Source organism: Chiloscyllium plagiosum, unplaced genomic scaffold, assembly GCF_037043375.1.
Source record: "Chiloscyllium plagiosum isolate Xiang-an unplaced genomic scaffold, Cpla_swu_hap1 HiC_scaffold_19, whole genome shotgun sequence".
NCBI lineage: Eukaryota > Metazoa > Chordata > Chondrichthyes > Orectolobiformes > Hemiscylliidae > Chiloscyllium > Chiloscyllium plagiosum.
This window is the reverse complement of record NW_028270157.1, coordinates 22,754,789-22,780,600: the sequence shown is the minus strand read 5'-3', so window position 1 is coordinate 22,780,600 and position 25,812 is coordinate 22,754,789. Positions and strand designations below refer to the sequence as shown.

At 40.6% G+C, this 25,812-nt stretch overlaps 1 protein-coding gene across 1 annotated transcript in view; it reads right to left on the bottom strand.

Annotated features, from left to right (window-relative positions):
* The window catches only part of LOC122559754 (thyrotropin-releasing hormone-degrading ectoenzyme-like), a 112,670-nt gene that overhangs the window by 69,108 nt on the left and 17,750 nt on the right, over positions 1-25,812 (bottom strand). Inside the window, exons 4-5 of the mRNA XM_043709719.2 lie at positions 22,140-22,413; positions 17,003-17,129 (exon numbers count right to left, since the gene is read on the bottom strand). Of these exons, the coding sequence (XP_043565654.2) occupies positions 17,003-17,129; positions 22,140-22,413 (401 nt within the window). The remainder of the gene's footprint in view (positions 1-17,002; positions 17,130-22,139; positions 22,414-25,812) is intronic.

Sequence of the window (25,812 nt, the reverse complement as noted above, 5' to 3'; positions counted from 1 at the left end):
TGACTAGTTCCTCTCCAACCATCCTGTCATGGACCTATTGCCAATCCTTCACTGTCACTGGATCAAAATCCTGAATCTCTCCTTCCGAACAGTACTGTGCATGCACATATACCACATAGACTGCAGCAGCTCAAGTAGGTAATTCACCACCACCTTCTCAACAACAATTAGCGATGGGTAACAAATGCTGGACTAGCCAGCAAAACCCCTATCTGATGAAAGAATGAAGCAAATGGCCTGGTAATGTGGCATTCTAGTCTCCCCACCAGTGGAGTCTATGTAGTATAAATACATGACCAGCACCCGCTAAGATACCTTGGTCAAAATCAGTGTAATGATCTTTCAAAGTGTTTTTGTTGAGAAAATTAAGGCAGCCAGTGAACATTCCAATAAACAGGAATTAACAGATTAAAATTGAATTAAAATATGCATTTGGAATTTGTAGATCTTGTTGGTTTCTGATTATGATGGAGTCTGCAAGTTATTCAATGGGTGAATATAATATGCTGAGCCCTAAGCATGTTTATCCAGATGAACATTGTCTAAGCAGCAAGAATAGCAAATTCAGCAAATAATATCCTTGAATTGATCTACCAAGTTCAATAACAAAAATCAATTACTGTTGTGTTAAATATCATGAAATTATCAAATGCGTTCTCAAGCTTTCTCAGCACTTTTGGTGTAAGGTACAGAAGAAAAATAAGTAGAAAATAGTTGAATTTTTATTTATCAGAAAAATCATAAACCACCTAATGTCACGTCAATATTTTTTTTTAAATGAGACAAAAAGTGAGGTAAGGGAGAAGAAAAGACAAGGAGAGATAATTTACAAGCACTGTGATGGATGATACGTCAAAGAGTTTTTATTTTACTGTAAATTGGAACTGACTATTTTCAAGGGAAGGCATTATTCTTTAGGAGTTTATTAAAATATGTGTGCACTTATTAAGGCTAATACATCTGGAAATCCAAATATAGCCCCACTTGTCAGCACACAACATTAACAAGCAAATGGTACCTCAGTACTCTTAGCAGGATGTCAGTGCATTTATAATGCTTTTTATTATCCAACATCTCAGAGCAAGATTGACAAATGAATGCCACTTAGTGCAAAAAGCCAGTGAATTTTACACCCTGGGTGCACAGTTGAGAGGCACCAAAAAGACTTGGCCTCTACATAAAATAAAATAACCTTCAGTGATAGGAAGAAGCATCATTTTTGGATTCAGAAACTAGTGGATGAGACAGGCCAGTACCTCACAAGAGAATGCTATTGTTCTGATTGGACAAGGGAGCAGCCAATATTCCAGGTCTCTTCTACAGCTGCTTGCTATCGACCTGGTTCTCAACATGTATTCTGGCACAAGCTGAGAGTTCGGGGTTCTTGTCAGATGTGTTAATTTTTTTAACCAATTCTAAGTGGGACTATAAAGTAGGATGCATGAAGCAAAGTGGTTCACTGCACCAGAGAAAGATCGAACAGCTCAACCTACAGACAGAATAATGTCTAATGTGGGCATAAAGGCATAGCAACTGCTAGCTGAGTTTTCAAATGATTACCCTCCACTCTCTATGAATATAGTGTGGTAACAACTCAGAGGACAATCAAGAGAAATTGAACTGGAGAGAGAACATGCTGGAAACACTCTGCAAGTCAGGCAGCATGTGTGGATAGAAACAGTATTGATGTTTCAGACTGGCATCTTTTCAGGAGTATTATTGAAGGTCATTGCGCTGAAATATCAATGATGCTTTTCTATTCACTAGAGGACTCGATTTGCTAAGTATAGAGTCAAAGCCCAGTTAATGTATCAGTATAACTTTAGTGGATATGCTCATTTCATAACTGTATCATAACATGACGATCTAAGATGTAAGGGTCTCAAACACCATCTTAAGGTGGCTCATTTGAAACATGACACGCTGATGAAAACATGCTACTCTTTGTAACAAGTAACTTGATATTAGCTCAGACACGGAAATGCCTATGAGTGCAATATTTATTTTTATTAGTGAGCCGTACTAAACATTGTTTGGATCTTTCAATTCCATGCGGCCATGTTCAATTTCTTATATTACGAAGGATAACATAAACAGTGCCACATCAGGTAAAGATATGCTACTGCAGGCAAATACACATTAAATACTTCCAGCATTTTCTGTTTGGACTTCACATTTATAGCCTTTGCATTCTTTTGCGGGTGAGAGAAACTCTCTTTGTTGTATTAAGGAAGTCAGGAAAATTATAGACAGCAGTTCAGCTGTTTTACAAGTAGAAAATTGGTGTAAATGATACTAATTTCACATACTAACATATGAGAGCAATCAACCCAGTGTTGGATTGTCCTATTTGTCAAGTTTTCTACACAGTTCAAGCCCATACATATGCTAAGAAGGGCCTAACTCTGGCTTTAGAATCTTACAGGAAATTAGCTGTCCTTAAGCTGTTCCACTCAGCTTTCCTACACATGCCATGTGACTGCCACCAAATCTGTGACTCTTTCTTTAAAAAAGTTGAGTGTGGAGTTAGCAGGAACAGGAAAGTTGCATCACGAACCACAGCATTTCCAAGGGTCACTGTTACCCTGGCTCCCTTCCTGAACTCATTTTTAACCCTGCTACCAACACAACAAACCACCCAACAAGCGTCTTATAAAATGGTGACCCCACAATAGATGACTGAAGCTCACCCAAATAATGTTAGTATCAGCCCCAAGGATCAACTGTTGGTCAGACTCACCCATCTTGCGATCTGTGCACAGCACCCATTTCAGACACAGTATGATGTCCAGTTATAGAGTTATAGAAATGTACAGCACGAAAATCGACCTTTGGTCCAACTTGTCCACACTAATCAGATATCCTAAATTAATCTAGTCCCATTTGCTAGCAGTTGGCTCATATCCCTTGAAACCCTTCCTATTCATGTACCCATCCACATGCCTTTTAAATGTTGTAATTGCACCAGCCTTCACCACCTCCTCTGGCAATGTATTGTGTGCAACCACCCTCTGTATGAAAAGGTCGCCCTCCAGGTCCCTTTTAAGACTTCCCCCTTTCACCTTAGACCTATGCCCTCTAGTTTTGGATTCCCCTGCTCTGAGGAAAAGACCTTGGATATTCATCCTATCCATCCCCCTCATGGTTTTATAAATGTATTTAAGGTTACCACTCAGCCTATCCAGCCTCTCCCTATAACTCAAACCCTCCAACCCTGGCAACAAATTTGTAGATCTTTTCTGAACCCTTTCAAGTTTCACGTCATCTTTTCTATAGCAGGGATTCCAAAAGTGCCCTAAACAATGTCCTGTCTAGCTACAACATGACCACCAACTCCGATACTCAATGCACTGACCAATAAAGGCAAGCATACCAAATGCCTTCTTCACCACCTTGTTTACCTGCAACTTCACTCTCAAGGAACTATGAACCTGCATCCCAAAGTTTCTTTGCTCGACAACATTCCCCAGGACCTTACCATTAGCCTGGAGTATGGGTCCTATTGTAAGAACCAGCACAGTGATATGACAACTGAGCATCTCATACATGAGAAGTAATTGATCGAATGATTTAGCCATATGAATTTATAGATTTGGCAAAGAAGGTGAAGTTTCCTTGGCTGATGGGTAAGGGCTTTCAATAAAAAGTACAAAAGATGTACTGAACAGCCTTTATTATTTTCCTCTCTAATTCAACTTGAGTTGATTTTCTGAGGTCTCTGAAATTAAGAATCAGAGGTTTTGATAAAAGTGCACCAACATAATTAATAAAAGCCTTTTCACCTCAGTGCAGAGTCTGTGATGGACATGATGAATATGATTCCTTTGATGTTGCTGCTTTAAAAGAAGAGGTAAAGGAGTAATGTTGTATGGAAGCACTTGTAACAGCTGGGCAATGGCACACAGGCACTTGTAACAGCTGGGCAATGGCACACAGGCACAGGAGAAGGATGGTTAGATTAGATTAGATGGAATCAGACCCTTTGGCCCAACAAGTCCACACCAACCCTCCGAAAAGTAACCCACCCAGGCCCATTTACCTACCCTATATTTACCCCTGACTAATGCATCTAACACTATGGACAATTTATCATGGCCAATTCACCTGACCTGCACATCTTTGGACTGTGGGAGGAAACCAGAGCACCCGGAGGAAACCCACATAGACCAGGGAGAATGTGCAAACGCCACACAGACAGTCGCCCAAGGCAGGAATCAAACCCGGGTCCCTGGCGCTGTGAGGCAGTGCTAACCACTGAGCCACTGTGCTGCCCCTTGGTTAATGAGAGGCAGTAACTCAGCATTTTACAGCCATTGATCAGTAAAATTAACTCCCTTGCGATTTATACTTTGACTCTGATAATGGTTTCTATGAAGGAATTTTCCAGACGCGAGGTGCAAATTGTCTGCTTGAACTTCAGCATCCTCATTCTTGAAACATTCTTGAGCTGGACAATTTGCAGCAAAGGTCATGGGTTTAAAATGAACAGAATAGCAGCCACAGCAGTATTTAGAAATACAGTGTTAGGTGTTTTATTTTAAAGAATAACCAATGTGCTATTATGGTAATATCACTAGGCTAGTCATCCAGAACCCCAAGCTAATGTCTAGAGGCATGGGTTTTGAAATCCACCAGAGCAGATGGTGAAATTTGAATTTAATAAAATCTGGAATTCAAACCAGTTAATGACAACCATGTAATCATTGTTCATTGTCATAAAAATCCACCCAGTTTCCCCCTACGTCGATCCTTACTTGGTCTGGCCTACCTGTGACTCCAGGCTCACAGCAATGTGGATTACACTCAATTGGCCCCTAAAATGGTGCAGCAAGCCACTGTTTGAAAACCACTGCATAGTCTAAAGAAAGGAATGAAGCTAAACAAACCACCTGCCTTTGAGCTAGGCACCAGAAATAACAATGGCAGACCCAACCCTGTCAAGTCATCCTTACAACCATCTGGAGGGCTATTGCCAGAAGTGGAGAGCTGTACCAAGGACTAATAAACTAAGAGCTCAACATCAACATAGTCCTGGAATCATATCTTAAATACAACATCTCCACCCCATCACTAGCCGGTCCCTTCAGCAGGACAGACCCAACAGTGGTGGTGGTACAGTGGTATAGTCAGGAGGGAGCTGCCCCAGTGTCTCTGGACTCCAAGAACTCTCATCTTACCAAATCAAACACCACAATGAAACTTGTCCTGCTGATCCCCACTTCCCCTACATCCCACCGACATCACTTCTCCACAATATTGAAAACTACTTGGAGGAAGCACTGAGGAAAAGTAGGCTAGTTGGGCAACTTCAATGTCCATCACTAAGATTGGCTCAGGAGAACCACTACTGACTAAGCTGACCAAGTCCTAAAGAGCACTCCTGCTAGAATGGACTTGCAACAGGTGGGAGGGGGGAGGCAACAAGAGAGAATAACTTACTTGATGTCATCTTCATTAATTTATCTATTACAGATGCAACTGTCCATGACTGTATCAAAAGGAGTAACCACTGCACAGTCCTGTGGAGACAAAGTCCTAACTTCATCTTGAATGACAGTATTAAATGGGAACAGATCTAGTAAATCAAAGCTGTACACAGTCATGTCATTCAGAGCCATCAGCAGCACAGAAATGTATTCAATCACAATCTGAAACCTCATTACCTAATGTAACCTCATTTGACAATTTCTGTCAGATGATTTTGCTGGTTCAATGAAAAGTGCAGGATGGCACACCAGGAGCAGCACTTGTTGTCTGACAGGTGGACTTGACAACGGGAAGGAGAACCTATCCTCTGAATGACTGGAGGCTCTCAGTGAGCAGGACTACCACCTGGAGTCTGAGGTCCTAGAAAAGGCTTGTGCTGTCCAATTTAATGCTTTAATTTGCAGGGAGCTGGGAAGTCTATCCATGCACCTTCCCATCAGGTCACTACTGAGATCATATAGAGTCATAGGGATGTACAGCATGAAAACAGATGCTTCAGTCCAACTCATCCATGATGACCAGAAATCCCAACCCAATCTAGTCCCACCTGCCAGCACTTGCCCCAATCTCTCTAAACCCTTCCTAGTCATATACCCATCCAGATGCTTTTGAAATGTTGCAATTGTACCAGCCTCCACCACTTCCTCTGGCAGCTCATTCCATACATATACCACCGTCTGCGTCAAAAAGTTGCCCCTGAGGTCTCTTTTATATCTTTCCCCTCTCACCCTAAAGTTATATCCTCTAGTTCTGGACTCCCCCACCCCAGGGAAAATATTTTGTCTATTTATCCTATCCATGCCCCTCATGATGTTATAAACCTCTATAAGGTCACCCCTCAGCCTCCAATGCTTCAGGGAAAACAGTCCTGCCTTTTCAACCTCTTCCCTATAGCTCAAATCCTCCAACACTGGCAACATCCTTGTAAATCTTTTCTGAACCCTTTCAGGTTTCACAAAATCTTTCCAATAGGAAGGAGACCAAAACTGCATGTAATATTCCAAAGCTGGTCTAACCAATGTCCTGTACAGCTGCAACATGACCTCCCAACTCCTGTACTCAATACTCTGACCAATAAAGGAAAGCATACCAAACACCTTCTTCACTATCCTATCTGCCTATGACTCCATTTTCAAGAAGCTATGAATCTGCACTCCAAGGTCTCTTTGTTCAGCAACACTCCCTAGGACATCTGGTACTCTGTGAACAATACTGGTCAGCTTATTTAAGGAACAATGCAAATGCATTGATTGCAGTTCGGAGAAGGTTTATCAAACTAATATCTGGAAATAGTTAAGTTGTCTTATGAAGAAAGGTCAGACAGACTAGGCTTACAACCTGTTAGAGTTTAGAAGTGTAATAAATGACTTGACTGAAACATATAAATGTCCTCTGGGCTTTCCTGTGGAAAGGATATTTCCTCTTCTCTACAACTAGTGGTCACTACTCAAAAGTAAATCAGAGATGAGGCGATTTTCTTTCTCTCAGAGGGTCATGAGTCATTGGAACTCTCTTCCTAAAAAGGGCAGTGGAAGTAGAGTCTAATAGTTTTTGGGCAGAAGTAGACAGAATCTTGGTAAGCAAGGAGATCAAGGTTACTGGGATAATCAGGAATGTGGATTTGAGGTTACTATCAGATCAGCCATGTGGAGGAGATCTGAAGGGCTGAATGGCCTACTCCTGCTCTGTGTTTGTCTCTTTGTATATTAGATGCACCTCTCCCCCACCCCGACATCAAACAAGTACTGTCAGTTCCGTGAAGTTCTCTTAAAGAAGTTAAAGTATCAACTGAGACATGAGTTGGAAAGGAAAGGACAGTCCATTGACAGTACATTGTGTGATCACATTGTTATATCATCACGCTGATCTGCAGCTACCTATTTAATTTCTGGAGGAAAAGAAGATGACATGTTAGAGCTAATTCTGTCGGTGACCCAGCAGCAAATATAGTTCCTATTGTAAGATGTCTTGTACTTTAACAGCAAGTTGTTCTTGGTTGTTCGCACATTTGCCTTATCAAGGACTGAGGTGATCTCTTTGTGACCTCTTTCATATTGAGCAAAAAGCTTAAGTCAAACTGAAACCCACTAACTCCTTATGGAACTATCATTTAACACACTGTAGGGAATCTAATCTAATCTTTAGTCAACTCTGAGTGTTATACATTCTTTGGTGAATTAATACATACTGTGTTAATCTATAATAATGCAACTTGTTATCTGCCCATGCAAATTGATATATTTCCCTCAAATCAATAGTGTGAGGAAAAACACTTTGGATGAGGCTACAATGGATAGCTTAGTTTAAAAGACACCTTAATTTAGTGAACAGTCATGCTTATATTTCTCATAGCTCTGGAGCTGTAGAATATTTTTAATTATTAATGAATTAATAAAAATGCAATCAAGAGAGACTGTGTTAACACCATGTGCTCTCGGGTTCATCAATTTGCTTTGAAAGTACGGTTTTCCCGAGAGGGTAATTCAACCTACAGCAGGAATACTATTTAAAATGTAAACAAGCCAGCATAAAATATCCCACGGAGCCCACAGATTACACCGCAGCTTGGAACCAGGTCTCCTGAACTCACAAGAGCATGAAGCACTCAAGAGTATCATTAATCTGCACCATGAGAATAATAATCAACACTGCTTTGTGGGATTGCCAAATCATAATGCAGGGAATAAAATAAAAACAAGTGCAGTAATGTACGAGCCCCTCGAGTTACTGAGACAATACAGATTCACAGTTAAAAGAGATGATCAAAGTGCAATGCACTGTCATCAGTAATGAAACAGAGCTATTTCTAAGCAACGTTTATTTTATTCATAGAACAATGAAGGCGTATTTGAGAATAAATTATCATCTGTTTACTGATCTCCTATGATGTTGCACCTGGTAAATCTGGGAGTATGATCACTCTCTTAAAAGTCTCTGATGGCTTTGTGTTGCCATTTGTTTCACCTTTCCACTTTCCTATCTATCATTCCATTCTCTTGGGCTGCTCTCCCCACATATATTCTCCCTTGTCTCATTTTTGGGGATTTGGTATAACATGATAAAGCAGAGAAAAGAGCCACCAGCGCAGTAGGCTGCCTTTGGGATAAACCTATGCTCCAAATTCGGGAACTCCGACCACAATGCTGTGTTTCTACTCCCAGCTTACAGGCAAAAGCTCAAGCAGGAGACCCCCTCGTGGATACAGGTCCAGTGCTGGTCGGAGGAGGCAGAGGATCTACTCCAGTACTGTCTGGAATCGGCTGATTGGGCCATGTTCAAACAGTCTGCAGGTACCTTGGACGAGTACACCACCACCGTCACAGACTTTATCAGCAAGTGTGTGGAGGACTGCATACCGAGGAAGTCAATCTGGGTGTTCCCCAACAGGAAACTGTGGATGAATCAGGACATACAGAACCTTCTAAAAACCAGGCGTGAGGCCTTCAGATCAGGAGACCCACTCAAATGTAAGGAATCCAAGTATGACCTTCACAGAGCCATTAAGACAGCCAAGGACCAATACCAATCCAAACTAGAGACCCAGACAGACAGACAGCCAGCAACGATGGCAAGGACGGAATGACAAGACAGGTTCTAAAAAGAGACAGTGCAAGATAGCAGGTGATGACACATTCCTCCCAGATTGTCTCAATGCCTTCTACACTTGCTTTGAGCAGAATTTCGGCGGAGAGGTAACACTCAATACGAGAGCCCCCCAAGGGTGCATACTCAGCCCCTACTGTGCTCACTGTATACACATGACTGCGTCGCCAAATACCAGACTAATGCCATTTACAAGTTCGCTGATGACACCACTATATTCTGGATTAGTGGTGCTGGAAGAGCACAGCAGTTCAGGCAGCAACCAAGGAGCTTCGAAATCAACGTTTCGGGCAAAAACCTATGAAGGGCTTTCGCCCGACACGTCGATTTCGAAGCTCCTTGGATGCTGCCTGAACTGCTGTGCTCTTCCAGCACCACTAATCCAGAATCTGGTTTCCAGCATCGGCAGTCATTGTTTTTACCACCTTGATGACACCACTCTTGTCTGTCGAATATCAGATGGCAATGAAACAGACTACAGAGGGGAGGTGAAAGACCTGGAAGAATGGCGCACTGAGAACAACCTAGCTCTCAACGTAGGCAAAACCAAGGAACTCATTATTGACTTTTGGCAGGATGTTACTCATGTCCCCCTACACATTAACAGCACAGAGGTGGAACGAGTGGAGAATGTCAAGCTCCTGGGAGTGGTCATCCACAGCAAGCTTTCTTGGACTCTTCATGTGGACGCACTTGTTACAAAGGCCCAACAATGCCTCTTCTTCCTCAGGCAGCTGAGGAAATTTGATATGACAGCAAATATCCTTGCCAACTTTAATAGGTGTGTCATCGAGAGCATTCTGTCTGGATGTATCACTCCCTGGTATGGCAACTGTACCATTCAAGATCGGAGACGGTTACAGAGAGCGGTGAACTCGGCCTGGACAATGACAAAGGCCAACTTCCCAGCTACAGAATCCATCTACCAGGCCCACTGTCAAGGAAAGGCCGCCAGCATTCTCAAAGATCTATCCCACCCTGGCAATGTTTTTCTACAACCTCTACCATTGGGGAGAAGGTACAGAAGCCTGAACACACACACCAGCCGGTTTCGAAATAGTTTCTACCCTCCTGTTGTTAAAATACTGAATGGATTCACAAACTCTTAACATTCGTCTGTACCTGTGTTTTTGTTTTTGCCGCTGCTTACCTATTATTTATTTATCTACGCTGCTTAACTCTGTGATCTGCCTGTATTGTTCGCAAGACAAAGCTTTTCACTGTGTCTCGGTACACGTGACAATAAATTCAATTCAATTCGAATGCGGTTGCTGTTAACCTCACCCCTCTCTCCCTTCATGTCCTTTTCAGTTTCCCAACATCTCTCTCCTAAATTCCCCTCACCAACCATTATTCACCCATTCCCCCAACCCCCCACCCCTAACATTGTCCCACTCTACCGACTGTACTAAAGCCTGGCTCAACAGTAATGCCTCAAGTGACAGAGTGTAATATAAGCCCGAGCTTTTGGGAGAGGCAAAGATCTTTAAGCAAAGATCTGAAGACATCAAAATACAAAAGACTGTTTAAGGAGTGAATATTATGAGTGAACTTGATCATGTATTGCTGAATGTCTAAGTTTTAAATTTCTTATAAGATTTTGTTTAAACACTTACTATGAATATTAGAAATTTCATTTTTTAAGCACACTTTCAATGAGCTTGAAAACAACATTCTATTAACATTTTCAGAAGCTTGTTGAAGCCAAACAAGCAGATCGAACAAAAATCTGAATCTCATTACAAATTGAGAGAAGAATTAAGAACTAGGCGAAAGTGAGGACTGCAGATGCTAGAGATTAGAGTCGAGAGTGTGATGCTGGAAACGCACAGCAGGTCAGGCTGCATCCGATGAGCAGGAGAATCAATGTTTTATGTAAAAGCCCTTCATCAGGAAGAATTAAGAACTCTTCACTTTTCATTTAATTTTTACAAGTTTAATCTGAATTTCTTTTTAAGCTTAAGGATTTGTCACAGAGTTAAACATGAGTTAAAGGGACAGACATTTTGCTGCACCTGTTACCTCAAATTGATTCACATAATTTGCCTGCTAAAACAGGTCGATTGAAAATATTAAAAGCGTCTGCATCTCTGAATTCATCAAACAAAAATAGCAAAAAGTACATCCTCAGACCCAAACTTTACTACCTGCTCCAATATAATCATGAAAATATTACTTCAATTGGTTTGACTGTGTCTTCATTTTCAACATATCCCCCTTGCTTTGTTAGCACCATATTATTTTAATATTGCTACATAATAAATAGGAAAGTGAGAAATCTGAGCAAGAAAATCTCTACTGACACACTTGTTGTTCCATCCCAGCCACAGTCAGAAGTCACACGACACCAAGTTATAGTCCAAATTTATTTGAAATCACAAGCTTTCAGAGCGCTGCTCCTCTGTCAGGTGAAGTCACTAAACCTGTTTAACTATAACCTGACGTCATGTGACTTCTGACTTTGTCCACTCCAGTCCAAAATCAGCTCTTGCACATCATAGATACCAGCCACAGATGAGGTTATGAGCGGACTTGGGCAAACATTGAATTGATGGAAACTGGCCATTTTAAGTGCCCAAAAACTGAACATCATGGGGTAAAAAGACATAATTTTAAGTTAGAACTTTATGTCAATTTATTCTTGATCAAAACTTCTTCTATCACATTGTCTTTGTCCTAAGGTTCTTCTGGTTCTAGATAACCTTGGCAGCAAAATCTCACTCAAATTAATTTCCCTTTGTTAAGAACAGAAAATATTCATCTCATCAATCTAGGCCAGATTGAATGGATTGAAAATGTACATATGCTAACGTTACAGCTATAAGTTACTCTTGGTTAACTAATAAAATGCATATCATGTGACAAAAATATTAGTTTTGAGTGAGTATCTTAATTAGCTCCAATTTGTTAACTTGCCCAGAAGATTTCAGTTAATATTTCGTATCAAGGCATATGGTGGAATGTTATTGATACCTATGATTCAACAACAAACTTCAACACTCTTTCACCAACAGATAAATGTCCAACACCTAAATCAAAGAATGGAAAAACGACTTCCGAGAAACATTCTCTAATAATGAGTGCAATGAACAGGAACCTCTTACCTACCTAGCCGTTGTCACCACTTTTCGGTTCCACTATTTAAAGGCTCCCCCGTCTGTCCTATTCACTCAGAAAGCATTCACTGCCGTGCACGCACTGCCGTTACCCTGGTTCTTTAAAACGCAACTTAATGTACTTCTGAATATTTAATTGCTTACCCAACAGACTTATGGAGCTGATCTCCATTCACCTTCAAACCTGTCTAATTAGAGCCAGAAAAAGATGGTATGCTTTCGGAATTCTGACCCCGACCTAACTTTGAGGGGTTTTAATTCCCCAGGCACATGCAAAACAGCTCCTCTGTGCCTGGGAAGCTCCCCCAATATCTATTCCTATTTAGGAGTTTGTAACACATACAGAAACCTGGAAGTCTGTTCTTGAAATTTCTTCATCATTCAGTGCAAAACATTGGTACAGATGCACATAACTGTTGAGTTTTGTTTCAGCAAGCATTTTTTTCATATTTGTAGCAGTCAATATTAATGACTGACTTTACTGTTCCATGTTTTATCACACCATTGAAAATTGGCTCTGATTTTGGTCTATTCACACATTCACACTTTGCCAGCCAGTATGATGGAATCCGTGATACAGATTGTTCTGACTTGTTCCAGGAACTGTGTACAGCAGAAGTACCCAAACAGATGACAATGTAGTGAACTTTCCTACACAATGACCTCGCAATTATGTTCCAAAGATGCCACTTCCCAAACTAGTAATCAAATTAAACAAGAGGAATAAAAGACAGAGGAAATAACTGGGGCCCTGACAGATATCCTTGTAGCATCCGTAAACACAGGTGAGGTGCCAGAGGACTGGAGAGTTGCTAATGTTGTCCCATGTTCAAGAAGGGTAGTAGGGATATTCCAGGTAATTACAGACCAGTAAGCCTGACGTCAGTGGTGGGAAAGTTGCTGGAGAAGGTACTGAGGGATATGGTCAATCTATATTTGGAAGTAAATGGGGTTATCAGTGATAGGCAACGTGGTTTTGTGCAGGGGAGATCGTGCCTTACCAACTTAATAGAGTTCTTTGAGGAAATGACCAAGTTGATAGATGAAGGAAGGGCTATTGATGTCATATACATGGGCTTTAGTAAGGCATTTGATACGATTCCCCACGGTAAACTAATAGAGAAAGTGAAGTCACATGGTGTGCAAGGTGTTCTAGCTAGTTGGATAAAGAACTAGTTCAGCAACAGGAGACAGAAGGCAGTAGTTGAAGGGAGTTTCTTGAAATGGAGAAAGGTGACCAGTGGTGTTCCACAGGGATCAGTGCTAGAGCCACTGTTGTTTGTGATATACCTAAATGATCTGGAAGAGGGCATTGATGGTATGTTCAGTAAGTTTGCAGATGACACGAAGATTGGTGGAGTAGCAGAAAGCGTAGGCGACTGTCAAAGAATACAGGAGAATATAGATAGACTGGAGAGTTGGGAGATGGAGTTCCATCTGAGCAAATGTGAGGTGATGCATTTTGGAAGGTCTAATTCACGAGCGAACTATACTGTAAACAGAAGAGCCTTGGGTAAAGTTGATGAGCAGAGAGATCTGGGAGGTCAGGTCCATTGTACCCTGAAGGTGACTGCATAGAGCGGTCAAGAAGGCATATGGCATGCTTGCCTTCATCGGACAGGGTATTGAGTATAAGAGCTGGCAAGTCATGTTAAAATTATACAAGACTTTGGTTCGGCCATGTTTAGAATACTGTGTACAGTTCTGGTCACCACATTACCAAAAGGATGTGAACACTTTGGAGAGGGTGCAGAGAAGGTTTACGAGGATGTTGTCTGGTATGGAAGGTGCTAGCTATGAAGAGAGGTTGAGTAGTTTAGGATTGTTTTCATTAGAAAAAAGGAGGTGTGGGGGGTGCTGCTGATTGAGGTTTACAAAATCATGAAGGGTATGGACAGGGTGAATAGAAAAAGCTTTTTCCCAGGGTGAGGGATTTAATAATGAGAGGAGAAAAGTTTAAGGGGGATACACATGAAAGTACTTTACACAGAGGGTGATAGGTGCCTGGAACGCACTGCCAGCAAAGGTAGTAGAGGCAGGCACGGTAGATTCATTTAAGGTGGGTCTGGGCAGATGCATGAGTAGGTGGGGAGCAAAGTTAACGCTTCGAGTTATGGTATCGAGTGCTGAAAAATAGTGATATCAGACTCAAAATGTTAACTCTGTTTTTCTCTCTTCTCAGATGCTGTCAGACTGCTGAGTTTCTCCAGCATTTTCAATACTGTAAACAAATGGATCAGAGTTACGTTCGTTACGAGGAATGGTAAATAAAACAAGAGTGCGTATCTATTTGTAATAGATAATCATATGCATCAATATTCAAATCTTCATCCAGCTTTTATCACTCTAACACCGCTGCACAATGTCACTTACAGTCAGAGCCAGGCTCATACAGCACGGAAAACAGACCTTTCAATTGGACCAATTCATGCCAATCAGAATCCCAATCTAAATTAGTCCCATCTCTCTGCGCTTGGCTCACATTCCTCCAAATATTTTTCATCCATGTATGTAGCGTAATGTCTTTTAATATTGTAACTGTACCCACAACAACTACATCCTCTGGAAATTCATTCCACACTCAAACCACACTCTGTGTTAAAAAAAGATTTGCCCCTGATGTCTCTTTTAAATCTTTCTCCTCTCACCTTAAAAATATGTCACCAGCCTTGAAATCCACCACTCTAGAGACGACACCTTCCATTCACCTTATTTATATCCCACATGGTTTTATAAATCTCTATAAGGTCACCCTCAACCTCCTACGCTCCAGTGAAACAAGTCTAGCCTATCCAACCACTCCTTATAACTCAAATCCTCCATTCTCAGTAACATCCTGGTAAATCTCTTCTGAACCCTCCCTTGTTTAATATTCTTCTTATAATATCATTTGCAAATGATGTGTGTGGTTGACACCTCCAGAGCATGCATCAGGTGATTAGTTTATTCCCTGACAGAATTTAAGAATCCATAGATCGTTAGCCTCGTTTCTGATGTTAGTTCTGTCACTGGGCTTGTTGGCCCAGTCAGGCTTCGCTCATAACACTAACTGTTTAACAACAAGCCTGACTGCACACAACTGAAACCTCTCATGAGCTGAAGTACATGGAGAAGCTTCACCTCCAACAGTAAGTAACTTTAGTTATGAAAGTACAAGGTAAGTGAAGATGTTACAGGAAGGCGTCTACCTTGCTAGTTACATGCCTTACCTATAATGTCAGCTTTGTCAATACACTTGTTTCTTGTTTTTGCCAAAAGCAATGGCCTCCATGGTAGTAACTACCGTGGGCTGGGGTGCTCATGAGTATACTTTACTTGTTGATTTATGCAAAACATCGTGAAGGATGAGAAAGTCAAAAAGAATGTAACAGGAAATTTTAACCCACGGTTGGAAAACAGAATTACTGCCTCCATCCCAACCAAATTCTCCACCCGTCCTTCGAAAAGGCTGGGTGTTATTTTGTTACATTGTTTGTAAAAGGTAGGAACTGATGGTTTTGAGAATGTGCATTCAGGGTGCCATTGTTTAATGTCAGACCACAGCCAGCTGCCGCAAACAAAGTCCACCAGGTACATACACAGAACAGCAAGAAATCCACTCAGTGAAGCTCTCACACGTTGTCTCAAACAATGTGACTACTTTAGGCTTCTGGGAATTACATGACAGAACAAGGGACTTTAAATTCCAAGTTTCTTCTTTGGCTGCAAGGCACATTGGAACATTCTGCGATCATGCAAGGTGCTACATAAACACAATTTTTATTCCAGGTGACTTCCCTCTGTTTCACAAGTCTGAGTTACTTAGTTCTTGTCTCTTCAACTTTTGTCTTTTCTTGACTTCATTGCTCACCATCTCCTACTTTGTATTTCCTGCTCTCTTTTGTTTTGATATATTTCTCACTCTCTTCCTTCACTCCTCACTTTTCTTCACATCCTCCTCCATTTCTCAGACTCTCACTTAACTTTGTGGAATCTTTTTCAATTCTTCCTTTTCTCCTGCACCTCTCCACTTCCCATTTTCCTTTACTTCTCTCTCCCCCTTTCTCATTCCTTCATCTCTCAGCATTTTTTCCCACACCCTCTTGCTCTGAGGCCTTCTGTATACCTACAGCAAAAACTGAAGTTTGAAAAGGCTTAACATTGTACAAAAGATATAATTATTTAAAATCTCCACTGCAGAACTAAATGAATATCCCATGCATAACTAACATCAGAAGTGAGGCTAACGCTCTATGGATTCTTAAATTCTGTCAGGGAATAAATTAATCACAGGATCCCTACAGTGCTGAAATAGGCAGTTCAGCCCATCAAGTCTACACTGACCCTCCAAAGAGCATCCCACCCAGACACAGACCCCTACCATAACCTCACATTTCCCATGGTTAATCCATCTAACCTACAAACCGGTGGACACCACCAGAGCAATTTAGCATTGGCAAATCCACCTAACCTACACACCTTTGGACTACAAAAGGAAACTGGAGTACCCAGAGTTAAGGGTGAGCGTGCAAACTCCACGCAGTCAAAACCAGACCACTGGCACAGCTCCATTCTTCTATTAAAATAACACTACTCTGAGCACTTGAAAAGACCACGGGCTTGTACATTATTACAATGACACAATGTATAAGTGCTATTCCAATGTTTGTGTGACACAATTGTACATTTCAGTCAGATTACATCACTACAGATTACAAATGACATGGAAGCTTTTACCGAAGACAGCCTTTTAAGAGATCCAGAGCATATTCAACTGACTAGTGTTATAATTGAAGAAATGTAGTTATGTAACATACCTAATTTTGGCAGAGAGTAGCTGACATTAAAGTAATCTTCATAAAATTCCAGCAGCCGCTTTGTTATATTCAAAGCATAGTCTCCAGATCCTCTTTGAATAGCATCTGGCCTGGCATACAGTCTCACCTTCACAGAAGAACAATAATTAGTCAAGGTAGTCGGAATCAATCATACTGAAAGAATATTGAACAAAATGATAATCCACATAAAACTGTTCCTTATCCATCCATGCATACATAGTGAAACAGACAAAGATAGAATGTTTTAGGTGAATACTTGAGATAATAAGTACAGGACATAATCACTGATTGGTATGTTTGTCCAATGTTCAGTTAACTGGTCTGGTTATCATTCAGTGTTTCAAGCTCAATTTAAAAGAGGTGATCTTAGCAGATCAGAAAAGACTGCAATCCTGTCATCCAGCATTGCACTGATCAGAACACAAACAGGAGGCATTGACACAAAATTTAAATAGGACAAGAGTGATACTGCAATTAAAAATCAGCTCTGTCAGCAATCATTATAATTCCATTTGGAACCAGTACTTTGTAGAAATGCGGATCAAAACAATCAGGTGATGGAAAGCTATTTCAGATACAAAACTAAACATTCTTGTACCCTTCACAGATAACTGAGGGTCACCTCCAGAGATCGGGAGGTACAACAATGTAGGGACAAAACAATAGTCAGGTGAATGTGTTTTTTTCTCCTTGCTGAAGTCAGGGCACATTTTTTCCCCAAAAGCATTAAGGATTCTAAATGCATTCTGTGTTGCTTAACTTTAAAACTGTGAAGTATTCAGCTATACCGTTATTGCCTTGAAAAGTACAAGTGTATCCCATGAGACTGATGGATAAGTGAAAAATAGCTGATTATTTATACATCAAACAAGAGAATAAAACTGATGCTGTTACTCTGTCTTTAGTGTGTGTGGAGGTGCCAGTGTTGGACTGGGTTAGACAAGATCAAGCATCACACAACACCAAGCTATAGCCCAACAGAAGCTTTCGGAGCTCTACTCCTTCCTCAGGAGTTGTATGGAAGAGGGAAGGAACACTGACACAAAATTTATAAGCAGAAAGGTAGCTACCCTAAAACTACGCCCGAGGAAAGAACCGAACTCCAAAAGCTCATGTTTTCAAATAAACTTGTTTACTATAACATGGGCATAGAGTCATAGAGATGTACAGCAGGGAAACAGACCCTTCTGTCCAACTCGTCCATGCCGACCAGATATCCCAACCTAATCTAATCCCATTTGCCAGCATTTGGTCCATATCCTTTGAAAACCTTCCTATTTATCTACCCATCCTGATGCTTTTTAAATGTTGTAATTGTATTGGCCTCCACCACTTCCGCTGGCAGCTCATTCCATACACGCACCACCCTCATGAAAAAGTTGCCACTTAGATCCCTCTCACCCTAAATCTATGCCCTCTAGTTCTGGACTCTCCTGACCCAGGGAAAAGACCTTATCCATTTACCCTATTCATGCCCCTCATGATTTTATAAACCTCTAAGGTCATCCCTCAGCCTCCATTTCTCCAGGGAAAATAACCCCAGCTTATTCAGCCTCTCCATGCATCTCAAACCCTCCAACCCTGGCAACATCCCAGTAAATCGTTTCTGAATCCTTTCAAATTTCATGACATCCTTCTGATAGGAGGGAGACCAGAACTGCACACAACATTCCAAAAGTGGCCTAACCAACATCCTGTACAGCTGCAACATGACCTCCCAACTCCTCTACTCGATGCTCTGACCAATAAAGGAAAGCATACCAAATGCCTTCTTCACTATCCTATCTACCAGCAACTCCACTTTCAAGGAACTATGAACCTGCACTGGTATGTCGTGCAATGTTTCACCTTATCTTTACTGCGTCACTCAACTGTTTGTTGTGTCAGAACAGGACGCATGGGAGAGAACAGCAAAATAAATAAAAAGTTGGCTAATGAACTGGCATAAAGAGAAATGATAAACCCTCACATTTTCACTGGGACAGATCAAGTGCATAATGCTTTCAAATCCTTCAATCATTACTATTTCAATATGGGTTACATTTCCAGCTCCTGCCACTTGGTATGAAGTCATATATTTCCAAACACAATCTGTTCCTCCAATCAGCCCATCTAAATAATCTCCAATTTTCAGTGAAACCGAGACGAAAAGTCTTATTTTTTGTTTTTTTCTAGATTTCCAATAAACTACCACATTGCGATATTTCCATTTTTTTTCCTCCATGGCAACCTCAAACTACCATCATAGAAAATTGAAGTATATGCTGGACCACCTATGTTTTCTGTAAGGTTGATGTCTATGCAATGATATATCCTTTCTGAAAACTTGGTTGTGGCTATGATATTTCACTAAAACTATCGCACACCAAGCAGAACTTTCCCTTGGTGTCTGTCCAAGCCCAGCTGTCATTGGACTGATGTTGGGTCTTTTTCCTGCTCAGACAGTGCAGAGAAATACCTCAGGTGTTTCTTGTACAACTCCTAGTTACTGAAAGACACAGGGAATGAAAGTAATAAAAATGTCAAGAAAAATTCCCATTTAACTCCCTGAGCATATTTTTCATTTAGAAAATTCACACATATAATTGAGTATGCTTGTTCTTTACAACTTTGTTCCATGTTTTAATCAAGCTGGTGCAATCCTCTACTTGGTTGAGAAGAATGTGACAGTAGCTTTAGAATTCCACTGGGGCATCACAGCTCATGTTTAAAAAGAATTAGATTGTTTATTCAATTACTCTGTACACTGACAAAACAGTGGGAAGCAGTTTGAAAAACCAGATAGTTTTGTGGAGGCTGCTTATTCCAGATATTGATGATGGAAATAAAATGGAAGTCATTTGATTGGGAGATTGTGTGGTGCTTGTTTAGTTGCTGATGGATAGCTTTTCTTATTATTTAGTGCTTGGAAATGGTTGACAACGACCTTATATTAGGTCAATGGGATAGTTCAGCCAGCCAGCATTAACGAATTAAACGTCTTTGTTTCTCTCTGCTGTTTTGTCTAAAGTAGATGTGAAATGTGAGAATGTGAAAGCTTTTGAGTCATGATGACACTGTTAAGATGTAAAGCTCCACAAACACATGCTTTACACAAGACACTTATACAGATGCAAAATGGAGCTAAAGCTCCTCAAGCTCAATGGCAGATTCCTGGAAAAAGTCAGGCACAAAAGGCCCAACAAATGACAAATATCTGTGAGACATAGAAACGTTGGGATTCTGGCACCAGGCCACCACATTCATACAATAGTTTGGAACAAGCAACTCAAGTTGGGTCCTTCATGTCAACAGGACAGAAATGGCTGCAACAAATGGCCACATTAAAGTTGTACTTGACTCTGGTATTTCTGCTACTGGGGTTGTAGGTCAGCCAAGGGGCCACCAATATTTCCATTTTGGATCTAGGAAATAAGAGCCAGGAGCGTATCTGGGTCCAAACCTCACCCTTAGTGGAAGCAGTAACTTATTTTGATATTGTCTGGGTCCCCTCTTGATTAGTATAGTGAAAGGAGTTCCCATTCATTTAAGGGTGAATTAAATCAACTTTAATTGGCCGACAGCCTACAGTAGGAGGTAACTCGCAGAGGGGGTTCTTCAACATTTAAGGTGCCCATTCACTCACTTCTTTGAACAATCAAATATGCAACGAAGCTAGCCCACCTCTATAGTGGGTGAATGCAAAATCCCTCTCCAGGGTGATGTTTGGCTGCACCTTCACCCAGGCAAATCTACAGGAGATGGAGAAACCAATTCCGCCTCCTTTAAGTGGCTGTAATGATGTTTAATAAACCTAATTTGCTGCACATCTCCATAAAATGGGCAGCTGGGCCTCAAACCCAATTTGCCCAGAACAGCCAGCTTTGGAATGGTGTCAGGAAACCAACATGCCACACAGTGCCTGTACTTTCGGTTCCATCTGCATTATTTATCAACTTCAGCAGAAAATTCCATTTCTCTCTGTCTAATTACTCCCATTGGCCTTCCTCTAAAGGCATTTAACTGCTAATCCATTGGTACTTAGTAATCAAGCTCATTGCCCGTCTAAGGCAGCTGTTTCCCATCCACTGCAACAGCATTGGCAGAGATACCTCTCCATCGCATGGCTGTCTGTTGGTCAGACCCTCAATATTATGGCACACTCACAGACCTCAACAACACTCACTGATATGTCGACAGTCTGGGTCCAAGTAATTTCACTGCCAATATTCATAACCCCCAAAAAAATCAAAACATAATGAGAAAAGGTGCGAAAGAGAATAACTAAAACTGGAATGAAACCAATCAAATTGTTCATGGTGTAAAGTGGGATTTTTTTCCATCAAAAGACAGGCATGAACAGAAATGTATAACCAATTCATCAGTAGCTGGCAATCAAATAATTTTGGTTTGAATGAAGGACTTTCAGCAGAACTCAACTTGCCAATATTTAAACGTTTCCCCTTTTCCAATGCTGTTGGGAATACTGAAAATTTTAGCATTTCCCTTTTGTTTTTATTGCAAAGGGGACATGATTGTGATGTATAGAGTCTTGATGGGTACAGATGGTGTAGACAGGAAGAGACTATATCCCTTGATAGAGGAATCAATGACCAGCGGGTACAGATTTAAAGTCAGGGGCAAAGCAGTGAGAGGAGATTAGAGGTAAAGCTTTTTTTACACAGAGGGTGGTGGGAATCTGGAACACGCTGCCTGTAAGGGTGGGAGAGGCAGAAACCCTCATAACATTTAAATAATGTTAAGATGTACAGTTGTGATGCCACAGCATACAGGGCTATGGCCAAGCACTGGAAAACGGAATTGGAATGGTTAGGAAGTTTTTTTTGAATGGTGCGGACATGATGGGCTGAAGGGAATTTTTCTGTTCTCTATGCCTTTATGACTCTATTTTCAGCATTTTTTTTTGTCTCTATATACCATCACATAGTATGATAATTTATATTTGTTTTAATACAGATTTTCAGTAAATTATTGTTTATCTCTATAAACCATCACATTTTATGACATTTTATATTTGTTTTTATTACAAATTTTCAGCATTTTCGCTTTCTATAATACCATTATGTTATTTAATAGAGATATGAGCTCTATTATTAAAGTGCTAACACAAACTTACAGTAATGCCACTTTTGGTAACTGTCTCCTTATAGGTGAAGTTGCAAATTGCCCAAGCCAGATAGTACGTGGACATTCGAGGTGTTGGTGAAAATTGTTCTGTGATCCATCCATCTTCCTCATGAATTATGGCATCGACTGGCATATTAGATAGTGCCAAGTAAGACTCTTGGTGTTTGATGGCGATTTTAAATGTGGCTTTGTACACTGGTTCATCCAAACATGGAAATGTCTTACGGGCATGCGTTGGAGAAAACTGTGTCACTGCAAGGTAGCTGGAAGAAAGTAGAATATGTTTATTAGGTAGCTCCCATGGGATTTAACAGCACAACCAAACTGAAGGTTTATTTAAAAAGGAATTGATATACAGCAATTTTCAAAGTTGCAGATTCTAAAGTCAAGAGATCACAAACAAATTGATTAACCTGGCATAAAAATGCCCTTAGAATGAAGCTGATTTATCTCTTTAGCCTGTGAAGAGAGTATTGGAAAGCCTAATGCACCAAAATTCAAAGATAATTAGGATCAATAATTAAAAATATTAGGATTAATAACTGTAAACAGGATGCTTAGAAGATGACAAATAGTCTAACTGGATTATGTAAATTTGTAATACGTTGCACAAGTATCATGTCTCTCAATTTGTAAAGGTTATTTCACTGTAACTGAAGAAGAAAACCGTTGTGATGTTTATTTAGAGTACTGTCTCAATAAGTGATCTTGTACAGATTTTATTGATTCCATGGTGTTCTGGTTACTGACTATATAATTGGATGTACGCGTTACTGCTGGCAGAGCACAAAGGAGCTAAACCGTATAGCCTCAAGATCTGGTGAGGGGATCACAGAGATCACAACGCAGACTGCAGGACTGCTTCATGTTGTACGGCTACTGTTGCGCACAATGTTCAGTACTAGGAGTGACTTGCAGAAAGTCCTTCCAGCCCCTGCCACATCATTCCTTGTAAAAATTATTACTTCCTATAGGAACAATCACCGAAAGCATTAGACCTCTGTTGAATTATATCAACAGCCAGAAGAAATCAATCAACAGATGAAGTTTAATTTAGATAAATGTGAGATGCTACATTTTGGAAAGGCAAATCACTGCAGGACTTATACACTTAATGGTAAGGTCCTGAGGAGTGTTGCTGAATAATGAGACTTTGGAGTGAAGGTTCATAATTCCTTGAAAGTGGAGTCACAGGTAGATAGAATAGTGAAGAAGGCATTTGGTATGCTTTCCTTTATTGGTCAGAGCATCGAGTATAGGAGCTGGGAGGTCATGTTGCGGCTGTACAGGACATTGGTTAGGCCACTTTTGGAATGTTGCGTGCAGTTCTGGTCTCCCTCCTGTCGGAAGTATGTTATGAAACTTCAAAGGGTGCAGGAACGATTTACCAGGATGTTGACAGGGTTGGAGGGTTTGTGATACAGAGAAAGGCTGAATAGGCTGGGGTCATTTTCCCTGGAGCATTTCGAGGCTGAGGGGGTGACCTTATAGAGGTTTATAAAATAATGAGGGTCATGGATAGGATAAATAGATAAAGTCTTTTCCCTGGGGTGGGTGAGTCCAGAACTAGAGGGAGAGGGGGAAAATTTAAAAGGGTCCTAAGGGGCAACTTTTTCACGCAGAGGCTGGTATGTGTATTGAATGTGCTGCCAGAGGAAATGGTGGAGGCTAGTACAATCACAGCATTTAAAGGGCATCCGGATGGGTATATGAACAGGAAGGATTTAGAGGGACATGGTCCAAGTGGAGGCAAATGGGACTAGGCTAGGTTAGGATATCTGACTGACTTGGACCGAAGGGTCTGTTTCCATCCTGTACATCTCTATGACTCTAAGTAACCAATAAATAATGATGATCACTTTAAGCAGCACTTGTCAGGGGTATTCCTGCTGCTGAATGTCTGGTCAGTTGTGTGAGGTTAAGAGAGGGGGATTGGCTAAAGGGTTGCACTTCAAAATGGTATCACTGTTGTAAAATGAGCTTTGCACACAAACTGATGTTGGGATCTGCCTACTCTGTATACTGGTCCATACTCACGATGTGCACACTCAAGTCTGCACTGCATGATATCCAATGCAATTCACCCATTAAGTGTGCCACCTCACTGTGGAACCAGTCTTGGAAACAGATGCTAACAAGCCATGTCCCTTGCCCAGATTCCTTTATGACCTCCTTAGAATTAAACTAGGGTTAGCTATGTATATCAAAATATCTCAATATAAATATACTTTTGCTTCACTGAGATTACCCTAGCATAGTATCTTCAACTTACAAATAATTGTATGAATATTGATTTTTCTCTTCTCCACTGTTCACAGTAACTATTCTATAATCTGGTAAATCTAACTCTTCTTCAGACAATCACTGCCTTCAACTACCTTGTATTACCACATCTAATTTTATCATCCATCTCACAAGAACCTGGGTTCTCTAATAGAAAGACAGCGTCCACAAACAGGCCAAGTGCCCTTGCACATGCCACATTTAGTTTAGCATCTACGACTGCTTCTTAAAAAAATATCATTGCATTCTCCTGCCTCATTCTAAAGCAAAAACATGAATATACTGTAAGACAGGCTAAAAAGTACTTGAACAGATTTACTTTCCTGTTATAAAGATACACAGAATTAGGAAAAGAAAAAACAAGATACTTCAAATAGATGACCTAGACCTAATACATAATCTGTTCCAAATCCAATAAAAAGATCTGAAATCTCTGAGATCCTTTCAGACACTTCTAAGTTTCTGATGAAGTTGAGTGGGGGAAATACTCAGATCAAATTCACTTTTACATCATCCCTATGCTCTTCAGGTGATTCTATTTTCATTTAGGTTTAGAGAAACTCCATGAAGCTGTTCCTGAATTAACAGAGGGCCAATTAGTTGGATAACTGGTTTACAATGCAGATAATACTTACAATGGGGGTTCATTTTCCAGGCTAGCTGAGGTCACCATGAAGATCCCTTATCGGAGTTAAGGTGACCCTCAGGTTAAACTTCCCACCAGCTCTCTCTCTCTCTCTCTCTCTCTCTCTCAAGAGAGAGAACACACTATGGTGACCTTTACTTTTACATGATTTTCTTTCCTTCAAATGTTAACTGTTATATACTTAAAAATGTTTGCTTTTGACACCTGGCAGAAACTTTCTGGTTGGTTGAAATGGAAAGCAGCAACGACAGCTACTAAGCATTGACTCTGACAAGGTATTAGTGAATTCCAATACAAAATATTTGAGACAATATCACACAACAGATTTGTTAGGAAACTTACCATGTCATGGAATAAAATGGACAACTGCAATGTGGATACAAGATTGGCTGAATAATAGGAAACAGAATTTAATAGTTAATGGATATTTTCAGGTTGGAGAAATTTTTGTAATGGACTTTCCAAGGGATTCACATTGGGACCCTTGGTTTTCACAGGACAGTTTAAAAGATTGTAGTCGACAGAAGACACAGAAGAACTGTAAACTGTGCGAAACTTCAAAGGGACAAACTGGTGGAGTGGGTGGTTAGATAGCAGGCAAAGTTTAAAGCAGAGAAGTGTAAGGTGATACACTTTAGTACAAAGAACATGGACAGTACAAAAAGAAGGGTTTTTATCATAAAGGGTGTGTAAGAGTGAGTGACTAGATCTATGTATTATAAAGAGAACATCA